At 37.5% G+C, this 19,487-nt stretch overlaps 2 protein-coding genes across 4 annotated transcripts in view; one reads left to right on the forward strand and one right to left on the reverse strand.

Annotated features, from left to right (window-relative positions):
* mia3 (MIA SH3 domain ER export factor 3) overlaps positions 1-5,989 on the forward strand; it is a 29,660-nt gene extending 23,671 nt beyond the window's left edge. For all 3 annotated transcript variants that reach the window (XM_079639528.1, XM_079639529.1, XM_079639530.1), the window contains 2 exons: positions 358-598; positions 3,981-5,989. In XM_079639528.1, coding sequence (XP_079495654.1) covers positions 358-598; positions 3,981-4,249 — 510 coding nt within the window. In that variant the 3' untranslated portion in view covers positions 4,250-5,989. The remainder of the gene's footprint in view (positions 1-357; positions 599-3,980) is intronic.
* Positions 5,990-7,811: 1,822 nt separating this feature from the next.
* On the reverse strand, positions 7,812-18,999 carry aida (axin interactor, dorsalization associated). Its single transcript, XM_079639560.1, has 10 exons — positions 18,580-18,999; positions 17,013-17,079; positions 16,284-16,337; positions 16,010-16,064; positions 15,042-15,105; positions 14,163-14,266; positions 12,362-12,484; positions 12,161-12,283; positions 10,004-10,121; positions 7,812-8,083 (listed from the first exon to the last, which is right to left on the reverse strand). The coding sequence occupies exons 1-10, from the start codon at positions 18,684-18,686 to the stop codon at positions 7,987-7,989; spliced, it is 912 nt and encodes a 303-aa protein (XP_079495686.1). The 5' UTR covers positions 18,687-18,999; the 3' UTR covers positions 7,812-7,986.
* Positions 19,000-19,487: the final 488 nt, after the last annotated feature.

Here is a 19,487-nt window from a genome sequence, read left to right on the forward strand (position 1 = left end):
TTTACAGCAGTTATATATTTTTCTTAATTTATTAATACTCAACTATTATATGAATTATTTTTAATTCATATTTAATTAGAACTGATATATTATTATAAATGTATGTAATTTGATTGGCTTCCTAAAACCAGTATAACTAATAAACATCAGAGAACCATGAGCATGAAAATCTGTCGTTCAATTATTGAAATAATAACTTAAATACTTTGTGTCTGCTGTTGCGTTCTTGTTTGAAGTATGTTTCTGGAATTATGGTTCACTGACCTCTGCTTGGGTCGGTTAACAGGAATCCACAGTTAAATCGCCGCGGTTATAATTATTTGTTCATAACCTGTTGTTCTGCACCTTCTCTTCCAGCTGTCCAAGTCTCAGAGTCAGGGATCTTTCCTGCCTTCTCCCATCCGGGATTCTCCGGTTCCGCCACCCAAGTCTTACGGACCCCCAATCATGCCGCCCAATGGGCCGCCGCCAATGATGATCCGACCGCCCAATGGCCACCTTCCCATGATGCCCCCTGAGCCTCGCTTCAGACCGCCACACATGGATTCTTACGGCCCTCCTCCGATCGGCCCGTATGGACCTGTACCGCCACCTTTTGGTAAGCTATCCAACACTGTTTTTGTGTTTTCATGACAGATTAATACCCTGGAAACCCTGAGTTCTCACGAGAGCACAAGTTGAATTTGCTCAGCGAGTCACTCTGGTGTCGAGTAATGATGCTCATTAACTATGCCCTTGTAGCCGAGCTGCACCAATCACATCGGGTTATCTGATATAGGCGGGCCAGAGGTGAGATGACCACAGCGCTGTGACGTCATTAGTAAACATTGCGAGATGGCTGTGGATGAACACCAGTTGTTTGAAACGGCTTTGGCCGCTACAATGAACGAGTTAGACTTGCTTTTTCTCTAAAAGAGGAACCGAAGACGGCGCTCGAACCGTTGCTTTGCAAGAAGGACGTTTTTGCTGTTTTGCCGCCCGGATACGGCAAGAGTCTAATCTACCAGTTAACTCCGCTGACAGCTAAGCGTATGCGGCTTAGACAGTGTATTGTTGTGATTGGACGTAGTTTTATCCAATTAGGCGCAGTGAGATTTTCAAATGCATTCTTGGTGCCGCCCCTCAAGCTGGCCGATTTTCATTACTCAATGCCAAAACCTTAATCTTTCAGATTTGATTCAAACATACACTAAATAATAAAGACATTACTGTAAAGTTATGTAAAAATATAAATATAGTGTATACATTTAGCAAAATGCTCTTCTCTAGAGCTGACTATCGAGTTTATAGACCTTAAAAGACACTCTTGAGGTAAATGTAATTATGAGAAATTAGGAGCATTCGCACCGGGTAGTTATAATCAGGGTGCGATTTGTGAAAAAAACAGAGGGGGGGGTGTTTTGAAACATTTTTATTCATAAAAATAAATCATGAGAACATGAACTTCATCACTGCATTTGCAGGAATTGTAAAATCTTTTTTCTTATTAACTGAAGTAGCCTAACGCAATGTTTTTACTCTAATAGCTTATCTTTCCCCACACATATGAACTGTGATCATGCAATAACGGTAACTTTACATCGCGATGCTGAGCTACAGTGAAATGATAGAAAAGACATTATCTGTGTTAGCAATTCGCCTCATTCGCGCAAACTGGACGCGCGAATGAGTCTCGCGTCTACCGTGCCGTGCTAAACACCGCGCCGCAGGACCTCTAGACGCGCGTTACATTGACTTAACATTGAAATCACATGCGGCAGACGCAGTGAGTGAGTAATCATTTTAAGATAAAATTGACTTTAATCAAACCACGGATCCGTGATAAGTTTTGTGATCCGTCTCGCCACTAGTGTAGTAGCACTATGATCACTTTGAGGCAGGGGAGGATAAATTTGTCCCCACCGGACCGGGGATAAAAATAATTAAGCAGAGGCAGGGATACATTGACCAGAAAGGGGGAAATCCCACGCATCCCCCTGGCAAATCACACCCTGGTTATAGGCACTATCCACCAGTGTGATTCCCTGAGAACTAACGGATCCCTTAGGAGCATCTTCCTGGTTGCATCCGCAGTAGGAACTCTGACGTGACGTGAGCCGCGCTTGTTGATGAGACTTTTATTTTGACGGCGCTGAGAACGCCAGAGCTCCAAAAGAAAATTTGGTCAATATATTAAAGTCGATAAACAATGTATTATTTCCTCCAGCTGAGACACTTCAGATGCGACTGTTCACCATTAAGGTTTTGAATTGCTTGAAATATGATTGGAATCACTTCAAAAAAGGAAAATAGTGTAAAGTGCAACATGTACAGCGCACATTTCATTTGGAATTATACAAGTATGTCGGTTATCGGCTTTCAAATATAGCGAATAATTATTATCAGTATCGACCAAAATGTTAATATCGGTGCATCTCTAGCTACAATGCTCAACGGTTGTAGCAACACGCTGTAAATGGAAACCTTTGACACTCAGAGACACTCAAACAAACATGAGCGAGAGCGTTTGACAGTCTATTAGTATGAGTGCCATCAACTTTGTTTTTGTTTTGTTTTCGTACAGTTTTCGGTGACAACCCTAATCACAACTTTTAAAACTGTTTTATAGAGCTTTTATCTGCTGAATTTTTTTTATTAATTTTTTTTTTCTCCAGAAAGAACAGTCAGTATGTTGTTAAACAACAGTGCCATCCTTTAAATGCACTTCTATCCCTCACACCCCAAGTTTTCATCCCTGTCAAAAATGGTGCTATTAAACATTGTCACTCAGTTTTGAAAAACATTTTTTTTAGACGAATATTTATTTCATTGCATCATTAAAGGTAGGGTAGGTCAGAATTGTCTAAAAAAACTTTTATTCAAATTTGTTTAAACTGTCTTTATATACCAATACATAATTAAAATGTAAGTACTCTGAAATAGAGAGTATAAAAAATTGAGTGACTATAGTGTATTTAATCTTCAATAAACACAGCTCATTAATTCCATTCACTCCCACCTAAAAACGGGTGCGCGACTGCGCGCACGTGGGCGGAGCCAGTAATAGAGCTGGTAAGTCCCGCCCCTCCGTAAAACCCCGCTGGACCTCAAAGTTGAAAAACCGTCAATGCAAGTGAATGGGAGAAAATAATTATTTTCTGGTCCCGTTCGAATTGTGCCATGAATGTGAACATATGTTGTCTGTGAATTTTTTATATAATCTTTCGTGTGAAGAATGCTACAATTTAGCGGGTAGAAGTTTGATACGGGTAGACTTTGTGTGAGAGCACTTTGTGGACTACAACTCTTCGCTGCTGTCGACGCGTTTGAAACGTCAACACCACTAGCTCACGGCTCTAGCTCACAGATCCCGCTAGACATGGCTGTGTCTTTGGTGCACTTCACCGCCTTCTTTCAGGGAGAGGACAAAATCGTTGAGGTTGGCGAAAACCACGGGTAAGTCAACTTTATGGGGTGACGTCACATAGGCGACATGTAGTCTTTCTCGTTATGTCTTTTCCACAACTGCTAGCCGACGAATCATACCATATACTGTCAAACTTGTAACATGAAAGATTATATAAAAAATTCACAGACAACATATGTTCACATTCATGGCACAATTCAAACGGGACCAGAAAATAATTATTTTCTCCCATTCACTTGCATTGACGCTTTTTCAACTTTGAGGTCCAGCGGGGTTTTACGGAAGGGGCGGGACTTACCAGCTCTATAGCGGCGGTAGTCATGGCGACGGAGAGTGACAGTCGCGAAAGCCAATCACTTGTTTCGTCCCGGTAGGAATTAATGAGCTGTGTTTTTTGAAGATTAAATACACTATAGTCACTCAATTTTTATACTCTCTTTTTCAAAGTACTTACATTTTAATTGTGTATTGGTATATAAAGACAGTTTAAGCCAATTTGAAAAAAAGTTCTTTAGACAATTCTTACCTACCCTACCTTTAACTGAAACTTTCCATTGCATTTGTGTCTCATCAGCACGAGGCCCACCGTTGGGACCCCTGCCTCCACATCCGCTCGGACCGCGCGACGTCCCGCCCGAGTTTTTCGGACCTCGAGGACTTCCCCCTCGTCCCTTCCCTCCCGGATCAATGATTCCTCCTCCATACGCCGGACGCGGTTTCCCGGGACCCGCTCCGCTGATTCCTCACAGCTCCAGAGACGGTGACGGGAACGCCACACCAGCCAACGTCCCGCCAACGGACGGCTCCCATCAGAACGCCGGATCCACAATGGCTGAGCCTTGAGAGTAGTGTTGTCAAAAGTACAGACTTCGGCACCAAATCGAAACTGAAATTTTAGAAATGTGTCGCTTTGAGCGGAATCATAAACGCCTCTGATTGGCCGTTGTTCATGAGCTCATCAGATATGTCTGTGATTGGCTACAATGATCAGCGCACGGGAGCGTTTGAGAGCACACCGACGTGTTAGAAAGCACAAGCAGGACCGATCCGCTGCTCAAACACTCGCGTGTGTATCTGTGCAAGCGCTCGCTGAAGAGCGTCACTGATGTACATTTACATGTTTTTGAAGCGCTGATCATTGTAGCCAATCACAGACACATCCGATGAGCTCGTGAACACAACGGCCAATCAGAGGCGTTTACGATTCCGCTCAAAGCGTCACATTTATAAAATTCCAGTATCGACTTGGCACCGAAGTCGGCACTTTTGACAACACTACCTGAGAGAACGAGCCGTTTTGTCAGCTTGACTTTGTTCGGTCCGGATTCCTTTCGATATTCAAGCATCAAAACGCCACATCTGGTCTGGGTGGGAAGATAAACTCAAGTTTGATTTTGTGCTTAATTTTGTTTCAATAACACATTTGTGACAGAAATTATGAGGGTTTTGATTTTATATACAATAGCAAACCTTTCCTATGGAAATAGTTTTGATTTAATATACGTTTAATTTTCTTTTTCCGGTGGTTCAAATTATTATATCTACCACTCGCACCCAGTGCTGATGCATTGTGGGATATCAAACAAAAATATTTAGGCACGTGAGACAAACCTGTCATGAAGCCATTTCCTCATGCCTTTAATGTGAGAGGACTCTGAATTTTTATGCCTTTTTCCACATTTTTTTGAATGCACATTATTTTCCCATATTCCTGTCCGGCCGCTTTTATTCATGATTCGCGATCTCACCTGTTTATTTTAACTTTGATTTGTTGTGCGTCTGCTCTTATGATTTCTTTTCCTAACGGAAAGGCACATTTGATGTCATATTGACAAAGTATTTATACATTTCTTTCAGCTGCGTATACAAATAAAATATTCTCATAAATCAGACGTCCCTGATAAGCTCAATGGAAACTGATGACCTTCTGGTGTACATCTGAGTTTTCATACAGCCAAATGTCTTAATCAGTGTTGGACTGTAATGTGTGTGTAGAGACAAAATCATCTCACGGGCGATGCTTTTTAATAATGAAACATGAGCAGAATTTATTTGCGTGCAAGAAAAGATTTGAATTGTTCTTATGTAAATTGCTGCATTGAATTCAATGTCTATTTGCATAAAAATGATTTTATGAGCGGTCTCGTTCAATTCACGCAGGAATGATTTTACGAGCAAACGAGTCACTGAATTGCAATAATTTACATAGTTGTTTTTATGAACCATTTACTCTCATCTCGTTTAATTCACAGAATGGTTTTACACCAGAAGTGCACAGAGAATCATTCTGTCATGTTTCATGAACGACGCCCGTGAATGATGTTCTCTGCGTTTTTGATGCAATGCTCTTGGAAACAAAAATACTCCAGTCCTTAAAATCCATATAACTTTTTTTCTTTTTTTTTGTGGCATATACTGTTTTGTTGATATTAGAGTAAATTATTTTAGTAAGTGTGTTGAGAGGATGCATCTAAGAGTGTCTGCATCATGTGCTGAAATCTTAGGGAAGAAACGGTTTTAAAAATAAGTGGCATTGATTTCATGGGAATGAATTATTTGAATAAAGCTGCTTTTTTTCCTGTAGTTTTGATGAATGTGTTTACTGGCAAATCCGGCATTTCTGTGTCATGCATCTCAGCATTTTTCAACACCCGTCTAGCTGATGTGGACTAAATAATCCAGGACGTTCACAGTTAGCAATTAATCATGCTAGCGTTTGAGTATTTAGACACTTAAAATACACCTCCAAATATTTGAATGTCATTGATTTAGATGCAAAATATTAAACTTTATCGGTTATCTATTTTAAGGAGCATGCACAAATTTAAATGACTGACATAGAAGTTTGCATGGTTTGAAATGCTAAAACGATAGATGTGGAGTTGCAAATGCAGTAATGTGTTTTAAATTATTATTTTTTTGGTGTGTTTGAGGTTAGTGGATCACGCTGATGGTTAATGTGATTCTTTACACCTGTGTGTAATACATCCACTATAAATAAACAAAACACCAGCTGATTCTTATACATTAAGGGCGGAGATAACAGTTTATCATCTATTCAAATGCAATAAATTTGTGCAAGTGTGAATCTCAGCATCTTCCTACAGCAAACTGGCAGGAGCTCGCATGGGATTTCACTCTGGACTAATGCATTTTCCATAAATCCAGGTAATTTGCATTTATTAAATCATGTCAGCATGCCCTCATTCATGATATCCTTGATTCAAACAGCATTGTCATTTATTAGAAATGGGACGTTTAAAAAAAGCTTGGCAACGTCCATCAAACAGTCTTCACAGAAATGCAATACTTTTTAACCATTTAGTTGGTTTTGATTATTTCGAGACTCCAACATTGACATTTAATACAACATAATTAAACAGCCTGATGGGAAAAGCATCAGTTATTTTACTTAATCATTTTTTATTTATTTTTTTACCTGTAAATATCCTGTCAGAAACTGTCCCAAAGTTAATCTTCCACAGAACTCATTTAGTTGTTAAACTTGGTTAAAACAGTTTGAAAAACTAAGCCGGATGTAAATTACAAAAGTAAAGTTCCTCAAACTAACCACAAAGAGCAAACCGTAGCGCTAATTACAAAACCGACATGCTAATACTTAATTTGCTCCAGTTTCTCCTATCTTACGGTCAAATTCCGTATATTTACTGGCTTTTCTGATTCATTTTCAAATAAACTTCTTAAATATAGATTATTGGTATAGATTCTTACATGATATTAAGCCAAAGCCACATTTCAAACAAGTATTAATGCTCTGTAATGCTAAATTAATATTACCGAGAAGTCAGCCAACGGAAAACTGTTAACCAGTTGAGAAAACCTGAAGATCTCTCAAAAACCAACATATTTATATATTTGAGTTTGTCAGTGTTGTTTCTTCAGGGTTTTTATGTACTCCATACGTGTATGATGCAATAAGCACTCTGTAAAATCAACAAGCCTGTCTGTTAAACATTTACAGTTCACCCAAAATGTAATTTTCAGTCTTTATTTACTCACCCTCAAATAGTTCCCAAACGTCTATGCTGATTTTCCTCCACAGAATAATGAGCACATACACAACAAACAAATCAAGTAATTAAAAATCTTAACATGTTCAGATTTAATGTTTTAAGAACTAAACAGCAACTTAATCTTGCATTTCATTACGGAACCGAATGTATTAGTCAATGGGCTATTTTTATGTTTTTGACTATTAACAGTCACTGAATTGTCCAATAGATGTGAAAAATATTCTCTCAAAATAATAAGCATACAGGTTTGGAACATGAGGGGGAGCAGTTTCTTTAATGAAATAAAAAATGTAAAAAAAAACAATGGGAAGTGTTGCGTAAACACCAAGCTATATCTGTTTTCATCAGAAATCATCATGAGCTTTTCTTTGTTCACCGTTCACTTTTTGAAATACTCGATGAAGAGCGGTGGAGACATCAGACTGTGTCCCAGACTTCAGACCGGAGATATGAAGATAAGAGTCCGATATTGCAAAGAATGTGAGAGGCGACACACCGAGTGTATCCCTCTCCTGTCCTTTATTTGTTTGGCTGTATGACCTTTATTTAGTCTTTGTGCAAAGTCTGGTTCAGGTGCAGGTAGAGTGGTTTCTTCGTCAGGAGGTTGAGCTTTTTCCTCTTGAAGTCAGTTGGTTTCTTGTACCTAAAACCAGATTGCATTGCATATTAAAGGGATAGTTCACCCTAAAATTAAAATCAATTCATCCTTTACTCACCCTGGTGTTGTTCTAATGCCCTTCTGTCTTTTTGGACACAGAAGGAGGATTTTTTTTAAAAAGAAAGAAAAAAAAGTCCCGCTCGCACTCGTCCAATCAATGTCAGTGAATAGCGACCGGCATTAAAGGGTAAGTTCACCCAAAAATGAAAATAATGTCATTAATGACTCACCCTCATGTCGTTCTAAGCCCGTAAGACCTCCGTTCATCTTCGGGACACAGTTTAAGATATTTTAGATTTAGTCCGAGAGCTTTCTGTCCCTCCATTGAAGCTGTATATACAGTATACTGTCCATGTCCAGAAAGGTAATAATGACATCATCAAAGTAGTCCATGTGACATCAGTGGGTTAGTTAGAAGTTTTTGAAGCATCGAAAATACTTTTTGTTCCAAAAATAACACAAAATAAGACTTTATTCAGCATTGTATTCTCTCCCGGGTCTGTTGTGAATCTGCGTTCAGGACTCCGCAGTGACGCTGCTGACGTAAGACGCTGATGACGTGTTATCTGGTGCGCCCGAGCTTCGTTTACAGTCTGAGGGAGACGCACGCTATATTCAAGCTATTCTACATTGTTTGCGTGGATATCATTTTTTTAATGGTGCGTAAATGTGCATGTCGCGGATGAGACACTTTTACAGCGTGCGTTTCTCTGTCTATAAATGAAGCTCGGGCGCACCAGATAACACGTCATCAGCGTCTTACGCCATCAGCGTAACTGTGAAGGATTGACAACAGACCCGGGAGAGATTACAATGCTGAATAAAGTCTTATTTTGTGTTATTTTTGGACCAAAAAGTATTTTCGATGCTTCAAAAACTTTTAACTAACCCACTGATGTCACATGGACTACTTTGATGATGTTTTTATTACCTTTATGGACATGGACAGTATACTGTATATACAGCTTCAATGGAGGGACAGAAATCTCTCGGACTAAATCTAAAATATCTTAAACTGTGTTCTGAAGATGAACGGAGGTCTTACGGGCTTAGAACGACATGAGGGTGAGTCATTAATGACATTATTTTCATTTTTGGGTGAACTAACCCTTTAAGCTTTTAAAAATGACAAAAGTATCACAGAATGATCCCATGTGACGAGTGTCATATATTTGAAGTGTTTTGGAGGTATACGATAGGATTTGGTAAAAAACAAACCAAAATTTAAAGGGATGGTTCGGAGTAATTTCAACCTAGGGTCCTTTACACCATGACCTCGAGCTTGTCAGGTATTGTTCATAAAAACAAGCATTAGATGAATAGTTGCCGTTTAAACTGTTATGTTTCATCCGCCCCACCCCTGTTGCCGCTCAGGCGGGACGATTGAAACAAAGCACAACTACCGTTCAAAGTCAATTTTTACTTAAATCATTCTATATTTGTACAGAATAACACGTGATACTAAGAGAACATGTGAGTTGTTGATCACACACACACACAAAAAAAATCTGTAACCTTATATTAGAAAATTACGTTTATCTGAAAAGTGTTTAAACTGTCCCGGCTCTCCCCTACATTAAACTTCGGCTTGTTTTTCACCAAATCCTATCATATACCTCCAGAACACTTGGAATATACAACACACGTCACACGGGATCATTCTGATTATTTTGTTTCATTTTAAAAGCTTGATGGCGGTCGCTATTCACTGCCATTTATATGGATGAGTGCAAGCATTTTTAACAATTCTCCTTTTGTGGTCCATTAAAAAAAAAAGGGATTTACTCCATTAGAACAACACCAGGAAAAATACATCAATTCATTTTAGGGTGAAATATCCCTTTAACTATTTGTTTGTTAGTTAAATGTAGGTACAGTGTAGATGCAACAGACTCTTGTACTCACAACTCTATAACAATGGGACCTGGTTTGATTTCATCCATTTCCATGAAGGCAAAACACTTGGTGCTGGTGAATCTCTTCTTGGGTTTGTAGTGTTTGAACTCAAAGAAAATAGCTGCACCTACAGAAGACACACACACACACACACAATCATGACCAAGCGCAACGGTATAGTGTAATGCTGACACCTTACAATAAGGTTTCAGTTGTTAACTACATAATTGACCGTTCGCAAAAGCCACGCCCCTTAGTTATTGTTACTACGCCCGTCAAACAATTGAGAACCAGACACATTGGCTGGGTTGAGCTCCATACATTAAGTGATTGGTTTTGGAGTAATGCAGCAGACATATATCCTCCAAGGCACGACAGAAAGTATAGACAGAAAAGCGCACGGGAGCACATGCACTAAACAGTTTTGTAAAATTATATATCAATCATTTTTATTTGATCATATATCATTTTACAAAACTGTTTTGCGCATGTGCTCCCGCCGCCGCGCGCGCTATTTCAGTCACAACACTGCAATCAGAGGACGCGCTGAAACCATCAACTCTCGATGCGGTTCTCTTCATTCATAACTCAGCCTACTGAGAAGGATATATTTGTGTAAATAGTTGTGCAACTGCGCGAACTTTGTTTTGAAGTTTAATGTTTGAGTTCCAGAGGAATTTGTGACTGTGTACCTGTTCAACCACATCAAAGTTGTGTCCTAATTAGTAAGTCCGTGCTTTTTCTCTTTTTTCTCTTGTTTGCTGACTGATGAGGGGCCGCAGTGCCGTAGTGAAACGGTGTTTTGTATGTAGCCTATTTTTTTAGTATAGTTGCAAGCAATCATAAAATACAGCAAGTTTTAAGCCCGTGCAGACCTCACTGCCATAGGCGCATCGTTGCACTATCTTGCTGAAATCGGAATGTTTGACGGAGGTCCTTCTCCTTAGTTACAGTTGCTGAGCTAGGATTGGACGAGAACCGTTAGAGGGCGGGGTTTTGCGAACGGTCAATTTACCATGAACTAACAATAAAATACTGCTAAAGCATTTATGAATCTTAGTTAATGCATTATTAAAATCAAAAGTTGTATCTGGACCCGAGTTAACATGAATTAACAATGAACAGTCATATTTGTATTAAAGGTAGGGTATGGGATTTGCAAAACGGCCGGCAGATTTTGAAAATACACAACTCAAATGGTCCTACCTTCTTTCCTACAACGCTGGCCCTAACTCGAAGAACATGGACGCGCAATCATGCACGAGCGAAAACTCAGATGCGCGAGAGAGAGACGGTACGACCATTTGATTGACGAACTTACTGTCCAATGATTCTAGGTGGTCTTGGAAATTATTGGCTGGAGTTTTTCAAGTCCTGGCCGTTCCACAGATTATTAAATTGCTTAATTTTCATTTCAGTGCTTCTAACTGTAAGTGGGTTAGGAATAGGATTTCAAGTGATTTTTAATTTTTTTTTACAAAAAAAGAGAATCACATACCCCACCTTTAACTAACATTAAAGGGTTAGTTCACCTAGAAATGTACATTGGCCGACGCTGGTCATGTGTGTGACTCTTCTTTTCAATAATTATGTTGTACGTCAGAACGCAGGCTCACTATTGGCCGACGCTGGTCATGTGTGTGCTGCTGGCCAATAGTGAGCCTGCGTTCGGACTCACACCCAGAAGCGCTGCGCTGTTACACTACGTGAACTCACTCAGAGGAACACACAGAAGAACATCAAGAGTTCAATAAAGTCCTTATTTTTGTTTGTTTTTTTGCGCACTAAAAGTATTCTCGTCGCTTGATAAACTGAAGGTTGAGCCGCTGTAGTCAGGACTATTTTGAACATTGTCTTTACTAACTTTCTGGGCCGGCAAGTTTCAATTACAACAGAAGCCTATGGAGGAGTGAGACACTCTCAGATTTAATCACTAATATCTTCATTTGTGTTCTGAAGATGAAGGAAAGTCTGACGGGGAACAACATGAGGAAGAGGAATTACTGACAGAGTTTACATTTCTGGGTGAACTAATAACCCTTTAACATTATTGATAATTGCACATTGTTAATGTAAGTTTAGTATAGTTTAACAGTGTATCATATATCATACACCATCTTAATGTGACATGCAAAACATGCACGACTGCAACAAGCAAAGCGAGACCTTTCGGTAGTTTTTCTAGATGTTTCTGGATTTCCACTTCCACGCTAAAATGAATATACGTGTCCTCTTTCCGCGTGGCCACCGGAGTCTCCTGAACTGGATTCAAGTCTATACCGTTCAGATCTGCGGAAGGAAAAAAGAGAGAATATGTAAGAAAACGTCAAGCCAGTAAATCTGAGGTTGAGAAACGCTGAGCTCCACCTTTGACACTGACGGTGATGTACGGGTCGATACACTGTCCTGCATCTTTCAGACCGATCTTCTCGATCGCCAGCGTGAGCAAAGTCATTCCCGGCTCCGAGGGTAACCGTGGCAACAGAGTACCTGTCAAACACGTCAAACTTTCATTATAACCATGATGATGAAGAAAAAAATGCACGAATGAGATTTTTTGTTTATTAACAAACTAAATTGATCAATTACCACTGTTTAAAGTCTTAAGTTGTACGTTTTTAATGTTGTTTATGTGTCTATGTGGTGTTATTAATCTGCTTTAACACAAACCATGTGTAAATTCATAAGTCGACAGCATTGCTGAGTATTTTCTGCTTAAAACTGCAGTGAACCAAAGACAGTCTCAAACACACGGTTTGAAATCGCTGGTGTTTCTGACGTCACACACTACCTTGTAACCAATCAGATCAACGTGTGATCGTCACCCAGTGGATCTCTGAGTGAGTGAGTGAGTGGAGGCGGGGCTCATTTGCATATTCATAGAACCACGTATAGTAAATGATGCAAGGGTGTCGAGTTACATTCAAGCTATTTTATGGCATGAAGACATTTTTTTTTCAAGGAAAAAACTTTTAAATGTGTCATTTGGGTGATCAGAGATGAGTTTTAAGGGATGAAATGATTGACTACAGGGGGACTTTAAAGGTTTCTCAGGAAGTAGGCCATAAATATAAAAATCGTTAAACTCATCTACTGTTTTCTCCTATTACAGTTACTGCAAAAAAATTATCTTTTATGGGTTTAAATAAAATTATGGGTTATTATCTTTAACTAAAACTGAAGCCATAAAAAATATACATCCTTGAAATTAAATAAACATTAACTAAAATAAAACAATTTTTTTAACTTATTTTATTTCAGGCAAGGCAACATTTCTCACTTTTGTTTAGTTTATATTCAAATATTAAATGGACTAAAACCTAATAAAAAGTATAGATATATTTAAAACTAATAATAATATATATATATATATATATAAAACACAACCACACACAAAAATACTTTAAAAAGAAAAATTCAAAAGAAAACATTAACAAAAACTAATAGTATATAAATTATTAATTTATATATACGTTAGATACTAAAATAACAGTGAATGTAAAATGTGAGCTTGTTTTTTTTTTAGGCAGAAAATCATATTTAAGGCTTATTTATGTCCATAGCATAACAATGATCATACGAAGTGCATTAGAAATCCATGATTCTGGAAAAAAAACATTTTTAATAATAATATCTAAATAGACAACTAAACAAAACAACATTTAATTTACTAGAGGTTCAGGTTTTTTAAATCGGGTTGAGTGAATGATTCAACGACTCGCTCATAAAGACTTCACTTGTTTCGTTACTGGATGAATCTGCGTTTCTGAACGAATCTCTTGAATGATTAAATGACACATACAGTATTAACAGTCACTTGTCGCCACCTACTGGTGTAACGATGTAATGATACAAGCGCCATGTTACTTTCGAAAGGTTATTTACTCTATATACTTTCATCTCAGTACTTCTGTGATAATATGAATATTTGCAAGACAGAAATAATGATACTGTGAGGTTGAAAAGACTTTCATATTCATGACAACCGCTCTCTCTGGATCAGAACACAGATCTGAATGTTCACGGTGTCGAATCGAATCGTTGTCCTTCAGGAATGAGATCATGTGGGTGTTTGAAACGAGATTGCAATGTTTGAACTATAAACCGTGCAGCTCTACAGTGCATAACATGCGTCCAGCTGAACGTCGTGCACTACGCAGGGACTCACCTGGCACCCTTGAAGGGAATGATGGTGTTGAACCTGCTCCAGTACCAGCGTCCAGCTCCTCCTCAAAATCAAGGTTTTCCTCCTCACCTGGTGCGAGAATCTTCCTAAAAACACACAGAATTAAGAATCAATAACTGTATCGGCAAAAACATCTGTAAAAAAGAATATTAGTACAGTAAATATTGTAAATATCTTCGAGGCGGTGCAGATAATCATTATAGAGAGTTCTGAAAGTAAATCTCCATTCATTTTCTCCATAAGGAAAAAGATTTTTAACAATAGCTTATAAACCTTTAAAGACAGAGCTACTGTGAGCTACGAGGTTGTTAATCGACGGTGTTTGCTTCTGCTGAAGCCGTCAGTCCACATAATTTCAACTTAGTTTTAAAACAATCATGTTTAACAGCTGAATTCGTGGTGAAAAACTACATTTCCCATGATGCTGTGCAGAAAATTCCCCCAATCAAAGTTAAAACAAGCAACACAGAGCTCTTTAGCTCCGCCCACTCCCATGAAGCACTGCGGATATATAATCAACATTTCTAAATGAGTAGTTTTATGTTTCTCTAACATTTTTAATTCTATTATGCTGTTTGCAAAGCTTCATGGGATTGTAGTTCTTTCCCTCACTAAAGTTCTTGTACCTTGTTTGATTTTCTTTGTTATCAGACAAGTTTGTAATTTTATGATTCTCCTCGTCGGCTTGATTCACGGCTTATAACGCTTTAAAGAAGACTTTTTTTAAAGTCCCTATGGGAGAAATGAATGGAAGAAATACTTCCGGAACCAACGCCGCTAAAAAGGGGGCGGGCACTAATGCACTGGACTGACCAATCAGCATCCAGGACCAGAACTATCCATTCCATGAACATGAATTACCTCAAAGGCACTGGTTGGACATCAAAAGGGAAATCTTTGTTGTAAGTCAGAATGTTCTTAATAACTGTAGAGAAACCGAAGAAAAGCAGTGATATATAAACTATATCAAAAGATATCAGCACTATTGAGGTTTTAAATGGGTTTTAACCCTGTAAAATTTTGTAGTTTATTGTACCTTTACTTAATGATATAAATGAACATCTAAAAAAAAGTTTTGTATAAAAAAACAATTTATTCAGAGGCACAAACTGAGGAAAAATACGCAATTGTGTGCAAATTTTAATGTCTAAAAAGATGAAATTCTGATGCTTGTAATGTAAATCAATGAGATCTTTATAACAGTATAGCAGATACTTCTATAATATGCATATAAAAATCAATCTTCACTCTATACCTCCCAATAATGTCTTAGTAAGATGATATTTAATGCTTAGTTTTATGATCAAAGCTCTATAGTTTTTAAAACATAATGCAATAAAATAATGATTGAGAGATGAACAAATAAACCTTCACCAAAAGCCTGATTTTTCTAAAAAATTATGTATGATAATCAAGTAAAGCGAAGCTGCTTCAGTGCAGTGGAAGTATTACTAACAATATTAGTTGTGATGATTATGGCTTACAGCTTATGAAAACCCCAAATTCAAAATTAGAATATTGTGAAAAGGTTTTCATAAGCTGTAAGCCATAATCATCAAAAATATAACAAATAAAGGCTTGAAATATCTCACTTTGCATGTAATGAGTCTATATAATATATTAGTTTCACCTTTTAAGTTGAATCACTGAAATAAATGAACTTTTGCACCATATTCAAATATATCGAGTTTCTCCTGAATAAACTATCAATCAGAGACAGGAGGAGATTGTGTGCGATCAGCAGTTTTGATCATGTTAGATCATTTATAATATGATACAGAGGCTTTATACGGTAAAATGAATTAATATCCACATATTTATGTACATACTGGGTTCCAGTTTCTTCAGATCTTCTAACTTGAACTCCTCTTGAGATTGAGTGCACTGACAAACACAGACAAAATTAAAAAGAGCACTCATAATTTATCATCATCAAATATTATATTCACAATGTGATAACTACACTGCAGATGGGGTGATTTTAGAAATATCTTCAGCTAGATTTGTACGTTTCATGATGCATAAGTGTGCCATAATAATTCATGCAATTTCTTAAATTAGAAAAACCACGAATTAACTTTCATGTCGCCACACAAAACTGACCTGTAGGGCTGCACTTCGCATTTCAAGGCATGTTGCAAACTTTCCCAGAGTTTTCTGGAGAAAAAAATATTAATATTATGAGATAACAACAGAAAGCAGATCTAAAATTAGTTTGATCTCAATTTAAAATATTTAAACAGTGTTGTGCGTTAAAATCACCATGAGACCAAAATGGACATTTTAGATTATTTTGCAGTATTCATAATAAATGATTTATCCGCGCACATCATTATTGTTGTTAAATTCATGCACTTTTGTAATCTTGAATCAGAATATCTTCCCTCTTCTCTTCTCTGATGATGTGGGCGGGGCAACCTGTCACTCACATGAGATCAGCCAATAGCAAACCACCACCATCCAATCAATTCCCATACAGACAAAATCAAGCCCCACCCACTTTTGTTCTTGTTCCAGAAGCAGTTTTACTCTGATATACGACACAATAGGAGAGAAAAACTTCTGTTTAATGCTGACTTTAACTTATAAACAATGTTGCAGCAGTATTTTTCTTCAACTTTTCTTTTTCAGACATGTGACCCTGGACCAGCCAATAGCAAGCCACAACCATCCAATCAATTCCCACACAGACAAACTCAAGCCCCGCCCACATTTGTTCTTGTTCCAGAAGCAGTTTCATGTATTTGTCACTATAGAGAAGAAAAGACTAGCGCAACTTCTGTTCAAAAAAGAAAGAAAGAAGTGATTGTCGGCTCTGGGAAACACACATACCTTCTGTTCCTCTGTAAAATCATGCAAGTTTGAGGACTGCACTTCTTTCTGAAGTTGCCTTGCGAGTCTGATAAAGAAAAAGAAAATAAATCACAGTCATAGGTTAGTGAATGACAGAATATCATCTTAATTTTCAAAGCAGGGAAGGTGATTTGATTCAGAAACATTTTTTGTTATGTTGGTTGAAAGTTGGTTCACATCCTGATAGCAATCACTAAGTTAAGAGTTCTAAATGTATTTATATGTATATCTATCGTACAGGGATATATATATATGTGTGTGTGTGTGTGTGTATATATATGTGTGTGTATATATATATATATATGTGTGTGTGTGTGTGTGTGTGTGTGTGTGTGTGTGTACCTTATTGTGAACTAATGAACCTTAATATATATATGCACAAATATACACACACATATATATTCACACACACACACACACACACACACACACACACACACACACACACACATATATATATATATATATATAATTAAACACTGAATATATTCCCATTCACAACATGTTTCTCTGTTTTATAGCTCATGATGAAAAAATAAAACGCATCAAATTGAAGAATTAAAACATTTGGAAAGAACTTTGTTTACAGACAAAATCCATGTTCTGGATGAAATATAAGAATTTTCTGTAAAAATAAGGTTCATTAGTTAACATTAGTTAATGTATTTACTAACATGAACTAACAATGAGCAACACATTTGTTACAGTATTTATTCATCTTTGTTTATGTTAGTTAATAAAATAAAACTGTTTATGTTAGTTCATGCATTAACTAATGTAAACAAATACAACCTGTGATTTTAATAGCGTATTAGTAAATGTTGAGATTAATATTAACTAAGATTAATAAATGCTGAAGAACTATTGTTCATTCTAGTTCATGTTAACTAAGGTAGTTGACTAATGTGAACTAATGAACCTTAATGTGAACTAATGAACCTTAATGTGAACTAATGAACCTTATTGTAAAGTGTTACCGAATTTTATTTGTGTTTTGTGTTCCATGAACAAGTGCACACAATCTACGTTAAACCCACAAAGAAAGAGTCTGAAGAGCAGGTTTGTCTGATGATGTGTGTTATATGTGTGTTCGTCTGATGATGTGTGTTATATGTGTGTTCGTCTGATGAAGTGTGTTATGTGTGTTTGTCTGATGATATGTGTGTGTCAGACAGTAGTATTGACCTAAATGGCATGAATTCAGATTGCGATGAGAGTGAAGCCCCGCCCCCCGCTCGAGGAGGGTGTGGCGCGCGACATAATGCAAACAGGCTGTCAAACACTCAACAGTTATTCACTCACTCACTCACTGCATCTGGTGCACATCTACAACACATACAATCCAACAATGCAAAATTAAGTAGAAAATAATCTATACAATGCAACTTTCTGTGATTCCAATGCATCACTTGTCATGCATTGTTCTGTTAAAAAAAAAATAATTAGAGGAAAGAAAAATTATATCCTGCTCTGATCCAGAGATCGCCAAATACATACATATATATATATTATTTTATTTATTTTTTAGCAGAAATGCGCAACTTACATTTGATATTCATCGATGGCTTCCACCAGCTGCCCCCACGAATCAAAGTCCGTGCCCTTTCTAAAACTCGCGTGCCATTTCTGGACGGTCTTGCTGACATCTGACATCTTCTCGGGTTAAAGTTGCGCGAAGGCTTTGGTTTCTGACATCGCTGGAGGAGTTTTATCTCCAGCGCCGCATTGTTGCGCACCGCCGGGGAAACACTGGGCTGGCTCCGCCGGGAAACACACTGGGCTCCGGAAGCACCGGTGGCACCGACACTCACCGCCACAGGCCTGATGCGAGTGCAACCGAACTACCTGCGACTGCACCGGAAGACGCGCTCGCTAGTGGCGTTTTCAAAATAAAAGTCCTATTTCGACTTCAAGAAACAAGAAAAAGTGAGAGAGGGATCCCATTCCCTTCATCATTCTAATTCATGAGAACTCAGTTGTTTTGCGATAGTAGTGTAATACTAGTAAGTAATTGCGTAAAAAAAAAATAATAATAATAAATGTTACTTTCCTTAGTCAGTAATGTGTGATTAATACCACATCCATGTACATTTCTTAAGCTAAATTTGTTTTAGTGTTTATGTGTGTGAGTATATTATATATATCGCGTGAATATATTAGTGGTGTCAAATCGTTTCATCGCGGTTAATCACATCTAACATAAAAGTTTTTGTTTATATAATGTGTATGTGTGTGTGTATGTTATATATATATATATATATATATATATATATATATATATATATATATATATATATATATATATATATATATATATATATATACACACACACACACTGGTATTTGATCCTTAACATTTTATTTATTCTGGGTAATAAGAAATTCACACGGATGTGGTGACTCATGTAAGTTGAATTCATTGGAATCATTTTTTGGAGACCACAAAAACCTATA

Source organism: Phoxinus phoxinus, assembly GCF_949152265.1.
Source record: "Phoxinus phoxinus genome assembly, chromosome: 16".
Classification (NCBI taxonomy): domain Eukaryota; kingdom Metazoa; phylum Chordata; class Actinopteri; order Cypriniformes; family Leuciscidae; genus Phoxinus; species Phoxinus phoxinus.